The following is a 10,349-nucleotide window of genomic DNA, read 5'->3' as shown; positions in this document are numbered from 1 at the left end:
CCACCCTCAGTATGGTGCGCCCCACAGAGCCAACACGCCCCCCACGCTCAGTATGGTGCGCCCCTCGGAGTGAACACGCTCCGCCACCGTCAGTATAGCGCGCCCCTCAGTGCCAACACCCCCCCCACCCTCAATATGGTGTACCCCACAGAGCTGATGCATCCCCCACACACCCTAAGTGTAGGACACCCTGCAGAGCCTACACTCCCTCACCCTCAGTATTGCGCACCCTGCAGAGCCAATGTGCCCCCCCAAGTATGGCATGCCCGGCAGACTGACCACACCCACCCCTCAGTATGGCGCGCCCTACAGAGCCGGTACAGCCCCCTACCCTGAGTATGGCACGTCCTGCAGAACCAATGCCCCCCGCTCAGTATGGCACGTCCTGCAGAGCAAACGCCCACCCTCTCAGTACAGAGCGCCCCGCAGAGCCATTGCCCCCCCAGTACAGAGCATGCCGCAGAGTCTATGCCCCCCAGTGCAGACCACCCACGAAGTCTATGCCAGCCCCTCAGTACAGAGCACCCCGCAGAGCTGGCACCCCCCCCCCGATATGTAGTGCCCCACAGAACCAGGCAGTGCCCTCCCAGTATGCACCCACACTCTTCTCCTCAGGGTCCCAGCCCCCCATTCCTCCCACATGTGGGTGTGTCCCTGCAGATTCCTCCCTGCAGCCCTCAAGTGGGGGAGGGATGTGTGTCTCACCTTGGCGAGGGTGTGAAAAGCCTCAAACTTCGCCAGCGTCTCCTCCACGGCCAACACCGAATCCCACACCTCCATGGGGGTGAATCCTGCCAGCGCCTGCTCCCCACGGTCAGCCAGCCAGCCCACCGCCTGCCAGGACAGAGGGTGAGAGCAACAAGAACGGGCAGGGGGGCAGGCATGTGGGGGTCAGCACCCCAGGCATGGTGGGGGAGAGGACATGGGGGCTGCTAGACTGCTGGACGCGGGAGTTGGGAGGGGGGACAGAACCCCAGGCACAGGGGTGGCAGAGGGCAGGGAAGGTTTTGGTGCCAGATAGGGAGGGGCACGTGGGGCAGGCATGGGGTAGATGAGGCATGTGGGGGCAGCATGCAGCAGGTACGGGGGCTGTCAGTGCTCTGGGCGTGGGGTGGGGAGGAAGGTGAAACACACAGCAGCACAGTGGGGGGGGGGGGCAGTGAGGGGGGAAGGTCACCGGGGAGGTAACAGAGGGGTACTACCTGTGTCATCTGCCGGCGGCCCCTCTCCTGCTCCAGCTGCCCCAGGCGCCGATTGCTGAGCTGCACCAGCCTATGAATGGCATCGTCCACCTCCTGATACAAGCTGGCAGCCCTCACGGCCTGGGCACTGGGGACGGGAAAGGACATCAGCCCCTGCCCCACGCGCCACCCCTCGTGCCATACTGCCGCCCCTCGCGCCATACCGTTGCCCCACGCACCATTCCCCCAGCCCCACGTGCTGCCCCTCGTGCCGTACTGCTGCCCCACACGCCGCACCGCTGCCCCACACGCCACCCCTCGCGCCATACTGCTGCCCCACACGCTGCCCCCCCCAACCCCATGCGCTGCCCCCCCACTGCCAACCCCACACTTGCCCAGCCACCCCCATGCTGTCAACTCCATCTAGCCACCGCCCTGCCCCGCCAGCCCCCACACTGTGGCCTGGGGACAGCAAATAGCATGTCACTCCCTGCCTCTCACATCACCACGCCGCCAACCTCGTCACCCGCCCCCCACCCCCCACCCCACCCGCTCCGCCAGGCCACAGGGTATGGGGCAGCTTCCCAGGCCAGCGTGTGCATAAAGGGGGCAGAGACCACCTCTCCCAACTACAACAGGCGAACTCCGGCACAGGGGCCACCCCCCAGCATAGGTTGCGGGGACACCCCGTGTGTAGGCCCCGATCTCCTCCCACTGTTAGGCCTGGTGTCCCCTCCCCTCCCGTGTGGAATGTGGGACAGGTGTCACCTGCAGGTCTCTGGTGGGGGCAGTTGAGCCAGCAGGGACCCCCCGCTGCTCTGCAACTCCAGCAGCCGTGGGTCTGATAGCAGCTTCTGCATGGCATCCTTGTGCCCGGAGATCCGCACAGAGAGTGCCTGCGGGCACATAACAGTGAGCAATACAACACCCTCCCTGCACAGCCAGCCTGGCCTGGCCCAAACCCTCCAGCCCAGACAGCGCCTGGCCCAGAGCCACCCGAACAGCCGGTCCAGTCCAGAGCCCCCCGAACAGCCAGCCCAGAGCCCCCTGCCCAGCCAGCCCAGCCCAGAGCCCCACGAACAGCCAGTCCAGCCCAGAGCCCCTGCCCAGCCACCATGGCCCTGTCCAGAGCCCCCCCGAACAGCCCAGGCCAAAGCCCCCCGAATAGCCAGCCTGGCCCAGAGGCCCCTGCTTTGATGACCAAGCCTAGAGCCCCCTACCCAGCTGGCCCAGCCCAGAGCCTCCGCAGGAAGCTCAAGGGGGCCCTGCAGGGGCAGGAGAGTCACAGGGGAGAGCCAGGGAGTCTTGGAGGGCTGCGTGGGAATACAGGGTGGCAGGAGACCTGTAGGGGGAGGGGAGGACAGTTGTAGCGGGGCTGGGGAACAGGGGAGACATGGGAAGTGCTAGGCAGAGATGGTCTCCACCTAACGAAGAGAGGGAAGAGCATCTTCGCAAGCAGGCTGGCTAACCTAGTGAGGAGGGCTTTAAACTAGGTTCACTGTGGGAAGGAGACCAAAGCCCTGAGGTAAGTGGGGAAGTGGGATCCCGGGAGGAAGCGCAAGCAGAAGAGTGCAAGAGGGGACGACTCCTGCCTCATACTGAGAAAGCAGGATGATCAGCGAGTTATCTTAAGTGCCTATACACAAATGCAAGAAGCCTGGGAAACAAGCAGGGAGAACTGGAAGTCCTGGCACAGTCAAGGAATTATGATGTGATTGGAATAACAGAGACTTGGTGGGATAACTCATATGACTGGAGTACTGTCATGGATGGATATAAACTGTTCAGGAAGGACAGGCAGGGCAGAAAAGGTTGGGGCATTGCATTGTATGTAAGAAAGCAGTATGACTGCTCAGAGCTCCAGTATGAAACTGCAGAAAAACCTGAGAGTCTCTGGATTAAGTTTAGAAGTGTGAGCAACAAGGGTGATGTCATGGTGGGAGTCTGCTATAGACCACCAGACCAGGGGGATGAGGTGGACGAGGCTTTCTTCTGGCAACTAACAGAAGTTACTAGATCACAGGCCCTGGTTCTCATGGGAGACTTCAATCACCCTGATATCTGCTGGGAGAGCAATACAGCGGTTCACAGACAATCCAGGAAGTTTTTGGAAAGTGTAAGGGACAATTTCTTGGTGCAAGTGCTGGAGGAACCAACTAGGGGCAGAGCTCTTCTTGACCTGCTGCTCACAAACAGGGAAGAATTAGTAGGGGAAGCAAAAGTGGATGGGAACCTGGGAGGCAGTGACTATGAGATGTTGAGTTCAGGATCCTGACACAAGGAAGAAAGGAGAGCAGCAGAATACGGACACTGGACTTCAGAAAAGCAGACTTTGACTCCCTCAGGGAACTGATGGGCAGGATCCCCTGGGAGAATAACATGAGGGGCAAAGGAGTCCAGGAGAGCTGGCTGTATTTTAAAGAATACTTATTGAGGTTGCAGGAACAAACCATCCCGATGTGTAGAAAGAATAGTAAATATGGCAGGCGACCAGCTTGGCTTAACAGTGAAATCCTTGCTGATCTTAAACACAAAAAAGAAGCTTACAAGAAGTGGAAGATTGGACAAATGACCAGGGAGGAGTATAAAAATATTGCTCAGGCATGCAGGAGTGAAATCAGGAAGGCCAAATCACACTTGGAGTTGCAGCTAGCAAGAGATGTTAAGAGTAACATGAAGGATTTCTTCAGGTATGTTAGCAACAAGAAGAAAGTCAAGGAAAGTGTGGGCCCCTTACTGAATGAGGGAGGCAACCTAGTGACAGAGGATGTGGAAAAAGCTAATGTACTCAGTGCTTTTTTTCCTCTGTCTTCACGAACAAAGTCAGCTCCCAGACTACTGCACTGGGCAGCACAGCATGGGGAGGAGGTGACCAGCCCTCTGTGGAAAAAGAAGTGCTTCAGACTATTTAGAAAAGCTGGACGAGCACAAGTCCATGGGGCTGGATGCACTGCATCGGAGGGTGCTAAAGGAGTTGGCAGATGTGATTGCAGAGCCATTGGCCATTATCTTTGAAAACTCATGGCGATCAAGGGAGGTCCCGGGTGACTGGAAAGTGCCCATCTTTAAAAAAGGGAAGAAGGAGGATCTGGGGAACTACAGGCCAGCCAGCCTCACCTCAGTCCCTGGAAAAATCATGGAGCAGGTCCTCAAGGAATCAATTCTGAAGCACTTAGAGGAGAGGAAAGTGATCAGGAACAGTCAGCATGGATTCACCAAGGGCAAGTCATGCCTGACTAACCTAATTGCCTTCTATGACGAGATAACTGGCTCCGTGGATGAGGGGAAAGCAGTGGACGTATTATTCCTTGACTTTAGCAAAGCTTTTGATACAGTCTCCCACAGTATTCTTGCCGGCAAGTTAAAGAAGTATGGGCTGGATGAATGGACTATAAGGTGGATAGAAAGCTGGCTAGATCATCGGGCTCAACGGGTAGTGATCAATGGCTTGATGTCTAGTTGGCAGCCGGTATCAAGAGGAGTGCCCCAAGGGTCGGTCCTAGGGCCAGTTTTGTTCAATATCTTCATTAATGATCTGGAGGATGGCGTGGACTGCACTCTCAGCAAGTTTGCATATGACACTAAACTGGGAGAAGCGGTAGATACGCTGGAGGGTAGGGATAGGATACAGAGGGACCTAGACAAATTAGAGGATTGGACCAAAAGAAACCTGATGAGGTTCAACAAGGACAAGTGCAGAGTCCTGCACTTAGGACGGAAGAATCTCATGCACTGCTACAGACTAGGGACCGAATGGCTAGGCAGCAGTTCTGAAGAAAAGGACCTAGGGGTTACAGTGGATGAGAAGCTGGATATGAGTCAACAGTGTGCCCTTGTTGCCAAGAAGGCTAATGGCATTTTGGGCTGTATAAGTAGGGGCACTGCCAGCAGATTGAGGGACGTGATCATTCAACTCTATTTGACATTGGTGAGGCCTCATCTGGAGTACTGTGTCCAGTTTTGGGCCCCACACTACAAGAAGGATGTGGGAAAACTGGAAAGAGTCCAGCAGAGGGCAACAAAAATGATTAGGGTGCTGGAGCACATGACTTATGAGGAGACCCTGAGGGAACTGGGATTGTTTAGTCTGCAGAAGAGAAGAATGAGCGGGGATTTGATAGCTGCTTTCAACTACCTGAAGGGGGTTCCAAAGAGGATGGAGCTCGGCTGTTCTCAGTGGTACCAGATGACAGAACAAGGAGTAATTGTCTCAAGTTGCAGTGGGAAAGGTTTAGGTTGGATATTAGGAAAAACTTTTTCACTAGGAGGGTGGTGAAGCACTGGAATGGGTTATCTAAGGAGGTAGTGGAATCTCCATCCTTAGAGGTTTTTAAGGTCAGGCTTGACAAAGCCCTGGCTGGGATGATTTAGTTGGGGATTGGTCCTGCTTTCAGCAGGGGGTTGGACTAGATGACCTCCTTGTCACGGAGTGTGGGGGGACACAAGGCCCTGCACCCCCAGCTTCCTGCGATTCACCATGACTCTCAGCCAGCCAGTAAAGCAGAAGGTTTATTTAGACGACAGGAACACAGTCCAAGACAGGTCTTGCAGGCACAGACAACAGGATCCCCCCCAGTTAGGTCCATCTTGGGGTCCCAGGGCCCCACAGCCCCCTTGGGAGGTCAGAGCCCTGTCTGCCTCCCAGCCATTCCACCAGCCAGCTCCTGAAACTCTCCCTTCAGCGACCCCTCCCACAGCCTTTGTTCAGTTTCCCGGGCAAAGGTGTCACCTGGCCTCTAACCCTTTCCTGGGTTCTCACGTTACATGCTCCGGTGTCTTCCCTCAAGGCCAGTCTCCCATCCCCCAATGCAGACCGTCCTAGCCAACCTCCCCTGCCTTCCCAGCCAACACTCCCCACTCAGCATTCAAAGACCACATTAAGAACAGTCCCAGTTCGTCACACTCCTGAGGTCCCTTCCAACCCTGATATTCTATGATTCTATGAAGGCCAAGGGGCACCGAGCTGCAAGGGGACCAGGGTGTGGGGGAGGTGAGCTGCATGGGGGTGTCACGTACCTTGTCACTCTCGGCCAATTCTGATGCCTCCAACTCGGCACTGGCCACTTGCACCGACTGGATCACGCCCTGGCAGAGCCCGCAGAGCCGCTCCAGCGCCTGCAGGGAGAGACAGCGGGCAGCAAGGGGGACACAGACCCCTGGAGGAGATGGTGGGAAGGGGGCCTGGGGTTCAGCCAGGGGTACTGTGGGGGGGAATGTGCCACCCCTGGTTATGTGGGAGATTGTGTGACACAGTTTGCTGCAGGGGGCGGGGGTTGTGGAGGTGTTGGGGTGCTGGAGGGCTATGGGGGTCACTCCTAGCTCTCACCTGGCACATCTCCACCCACTGGGTCTGTGAGTGCTGCAGGGTCCCGCCCAGAGTCGACTGCAGCTGCTCCGGGTCCACGAACTGAGGCAGGTCGCCTGGGGAGAGCACGAGTGCCTCCTGGGGAAAGGAGCAGGGAGTCACCAAGCAGGGAACCCCCACTGCCTCCCCCAGCTAGGGGAAAACCTGTCACCCCATTATCCCCTCCCCTCCCTGACAGGGAACCCCCTCCCATTATCCCCCCCACACACCCTCCCAGCTGCTCCTTCCAGGCAGGAAACCCCTCCCATTATCTTCCCCCCTCCCGTCCGGGAATCTCCCCCACACCCCCTCCCAGCACTCTCACTCTAGTTCAGGTGCTGTCAGTCCTTCCTACCCCACCCCTGACGCCCCCTACCTGAGTGAGGGGCAGCTCCTCGCGGCCCTCCAGTGGGGCCAGCACCAGCAGGCGGCTCACAGGAGCTGGTGAAGCCTCCTGCAAGGCAAGAAGAAATCAGGCTGCCACCCCAGTGCCCAGAGCAGAGGGATGGGGGGGGCAAAGGTGTTCCTTGGAGTCCTTGCAGGGCTGGCAGCAGGGTGGGGAGGGGCCATGCATAGAAGGTGCAGGCAGTGGGGGGAGCTTTGCACCATGAGGGGGGGAGGAGTTATTGTGGGGCAAGGAGCAGCATGGGGCCATGTGGGGGGCAGTGCAGGCTGTAGGCAGGGAGCCATGCGCTGTGGGGCAGGGCAGGAGGAGCAGCATGGTACCATGTGGGAGGCAAGCAAGGGGTGGGGAGGGGTCATTGCAGGGGAAGCTGGGTGGCTGTGTTGGGTGCTTGCAGGATTGGCAGCCGTGCAGGAGGTGGTGAGGCAGGGCTGGGCTCCGCAGGGGGGAGAACCAGAGAACTGTTAGAGGGGGTAGGAAGGGGGCTGTGCAGGCGGGGATGGCAATGCTGGGGGGTCTGTCTGGGGCATACCTGCATCTCCTGCAGGGCTGGCAGCAGTGCAGGGGGGTGGGGGGACAGAGCCCCCCCTTGCCGCAGATCCAGCAGCACGGTCAGCCCCAGCTCCTGCTGCTCCTTCCTACAGGGGAGAGGACAGTGAGGGGTTAATGGGGTGACAGTTCTCACCCCCCGGTAGGGGATGGGGCGAGGTGTGCAGCATGGGGCAGTTGTGGGGGTGTATGGGGGACAATGTGGGGTTGGTGTTGGGAGCATGGGGGTTTATGTAGGGAGGACGGTGTGAGAAGTGGGGATGAGGCTGTGGGGGAAGGAGGAGTGCGGGCTGTGCAGAAGGAGCTAGTGTGGGGGAAGACGTGAAAAGTGGGGGGGACGTATGTGGGAGGACTGGGGTCTCCCCATTGGTGTTACCTGAGCAGCGAATGCAGGAATTGCAGGGCCTGGCTCAGCTCCCCCTGCACCGGGAGGGATTGGCATAGGGATGGGGAGGGTCGGCAGGCATCCATGGGGGAGGTGGTGTAGGGATGTGGGGGGATGGACGTGGGAGGACTGGGGTCTCCCTGGTGCTGGCATTACCTGAGCAGCGAATGCAGGTACCGCAAGGCCTGGCTCAGTTCCCCCTGGGCTGGGGCCGGCTCCCCTGGGGGTTGGGGGGTGACGGTCAGTAAGGCCCTTCCCATCCGGTCTACTCCGCCTACAGGGGCAAGGCAGGGTGAAGGAGGCCGTGAGCCTGGGCAGGGCCCATGACACCCCCCCCCCCAGGAGCAGGCAGAGGGAGGACAGCTGTGGGGCAGCCCTAGGGCGGTGGGAGTGAGCAGTTCTATTCTGTGCTTCCAGAAGCTGGGCCAAGCAGGAGGAGCGGCTGCTTGGGGTCTTCCCTGCGCTTGGTGTGAGCTAGCAGGTGGCAGAAGGGGAGTCTCTCTCCCCGCCGCCCCACAAAGGGGAACAGAGGATCTCAGAGGAAAACGCTCCTCCATGATCCCTACAGGACCCCTCCTCGCTGTACTGCACTCTCCCCACCCCCCAGCAGGAGCCCCCATTCCCCCCCCACCCTTGCTCTGTTCCCCTGCGGTGCCAGGCACTCTAGCTCTGCCCCTTGGGAGATGCCCAGCTGTAGAAAACCCCTGCCCCAGACAGCCAGGCCACTGCACTGAATCCAGGAGCAGCCTTTCCCTCAGGCAGCCACGGTCTCCTTCCCATGCCACGGCTCTCCACGAGGCCGCCAGCCCCATGCCATGTGGGGCACTGGGCAGAGGGGCACACAGGGCTCGCGTGCTCTGTTCAATTGCCCCAGTAGCTGAGGGCCGAGCCCTGGCTCTGCCCCCTGCCCCATGGGCTGCTCCCACATTACCGTATCTGCCTGTAAAGGAGGGCCTGAGGCCAGGCTGCCTGGGAAGGGAATGGAAACAATGAACAAGAAGCACGAGGGTGCAACTCAGGAGCTCCAGCCAAGGGGCTCCGGGCCCCTTGGGCACATTCTGCCCAACAGCAAAGCAGCTCTAGACCCCAGGACCTCCTAGTTCCCAGCCAGCGCCCTCTCTGCTGGGCCACAGTCCATCCGGCCAGCAGCCCTGCATCAGCGCTGGGCTTTCCTTGGCCTGGCCAGCTCCAAGACGCCGAGTTTGTCCAGGCAGCTCCCTCAGCGCACTTAGGCCGACAGGGCACCAGGCCCAAGCGGAGGAGAGGCGTGGCCCGCATTAAGGCGACAGGAGGGACAGGAGGGTGGGGGTGCTGCTACACCAGGCTCCGGGGTGCCAGCCCTCCCCCGTCCACGTGCCTAGCTGCTAACCAGCATAGGCCCGGGCACTCACCTGTCAGTTGAAAGATGCCTGAGCGCAAAAGCTCCCAGTCTACATCTTGCCCCACAGGGGCTGAGGTGGGGGGTAGGGATTCCACGGGGCAGCAGGTTTCTGCACCCCCCGTGAGGGGCAAAACACTCTCCACAAAGGGGGCTGCACCAGCACCAACAGCCTCCGTCCTCTTCAGCGATCCGGGGGCAGCCTCTTCCTCTGCGCCGGTGGGGACTGCAGCCTCTGCCGGGGCGGCTGTGAGGGCCCCCTGCCCAAGGCAGTCAGCACAAGTTTCTTCCTCTTGGCTTGGGGGGGTGGCCTCCTCTCTTGGGGTGGGGGCAACCGAGAGTCTGGTGACAGAGGGGCTGTCCGGCTCCATGCTGCTGGGGGGGATGCCCCCCTCTCCTGGGGTGGGGGTAATGGGGAGTCTGGTGCCAGAGGCGTTGCCCCCCTCTGTGCTGTTGGAGAGAACACCCCCTTCTCCTGGGGTGGTGGCAACAGGCTGTTTGGCGCCAGAGGGGCTGCCCCCTTCTTTGGTGCTGGGGGGGACACCCCCCTCTCCTGGGGTGGAGGTAATGGGCAGTCTGGTGCCAGAAGGGCTGCCCTCCTTTTTGGTGCTCGGGGGGGTGTCCCCCTCTCCTGGGGTGGGGACAACAGGGAGTCCGGTGCCAGCAGGGATACCCCCCTCTTTGGTGCCAGCCGGGGCGTCCCCCACCCCTGCCCCAGGAGACCCAGGCTCCTTCCAATCCACACTGGTGGGGCAGCCTCTCCCTCCCCACTTTCTCCTCCTGCGGTTGCCCTTGGCAGCCCGGTGTGGCAGCCCTGGAGCAGAGTCCCCAACGGCCCCTTGCTGGGGGCTAGTCCTGGCTCCTGGTGGCTCTGCTCTGGCTGGCCTCAGGTCAGGGCTGGGAGCCTTGTGCCGGGGGCTGCTCGGCCTTGGAAGGCCCTGGCTCTGTTCCCGCTGCCCGGGGCTAGGCCATGCAGCTGGCCAGACCGCCTGCCCCCCTCCCTCACTGAGACCCTGCACCTCAGCCACAGTGCTGGGCTGGGGAGAGATGGCTGGGGGGCCAGGGTCCCCGCTCCGCTGTACCTTCCAGAGGCTGCAATCCCCTCCTTG

At 60.2% G+C, this 10,349-nt stretch overlaps 2 protein-coding genes across 4 annotated transcripts in view; both read right to left on the bottom strand.

Moving 5' to 3' along the window:
- Window positions 1–10,343, bottom strand: part of ARHGEF40 (Rho guanine nucleotide exchange factor 40) — a 23,578-nt gene extending 13,235 nt beyond the window's left edge. For all 3 annotated transcript variants that reach the window (XM_026656742.2, XM_026656743.2, XM_026656741.2), the window contains exons 1-9: window positions 9,254–10,343; window positions 8,019–8,136; window positions 7,461–7,566; window positions 6,902–6,979; window positions 6,508–6,624; window positions 6,198–6,296; window positions 1,950–2,077; window positions 1,203–1,329; window positions 706–834 (exon numbers count right to left, since the gene is read on the bottom strand). In XM_026656742.2, coding sequence (XP_026512527.2) covers window positions 706–834; window positions 1,203–1,329; window positions 1,950–2,077; window positions 6,198–6,296; window positions 6,508–6,624; window positions 6,902–6,979; window positions 7,461–7,566; window positions 8,019–8,136; window positions 9,254–9,611 — 1,260 coding nt within the window. In that variant the 5' untranslated portion in view covers window positions 9,612–10,343. The remainder of the gene's footprint in view (window positions 1–705; window positions 835–1,202; window positions 1,330–1,949; window positions 2,078–6,197; window positions 6,297–6,507; window positions 6,625–6,901; window positions 6,980–7,460; window positions 7,567–8,018; window positions 8,137–9,253) is intronic.
- The window catches only part of LOC112118040 (rho guanine nucleotide exchange factor 40-like), a 2,170-nt gene continuing 2,081 nt past the window's right edge, over window positions 10,261–10,349 (bottom strand). The window contains exon 4 of the mRNA XM_026656766.2: window positions 10,261–10,277. Coding sequence (XP_026512551.2) covers window positions 10,261–10,277 — 17 coding nt within the window. The remainder of the gene's footprint in view (window positions 10,278–10,349) is intronic.

Source organism: Terrapene carolina, unplaced genomic scaffold (genome assembly GCF_002925995.2).
Source record: "Terrapene carolina triunguis isolate 2854851 unplaced genomic scaffold, T_m_triunguis-2.0 Scaffold233, whole genome shotgun sequence".
NCBI lineage: Eukaryota > Metazoa > Chordata > Testudines > Emydidae > Terrapene > Terrapene triunguis.
Note: the sequence above shows the minus strand (reverse complement) of the source record. Positions and strands in the feature narration are given on the sequence as shown.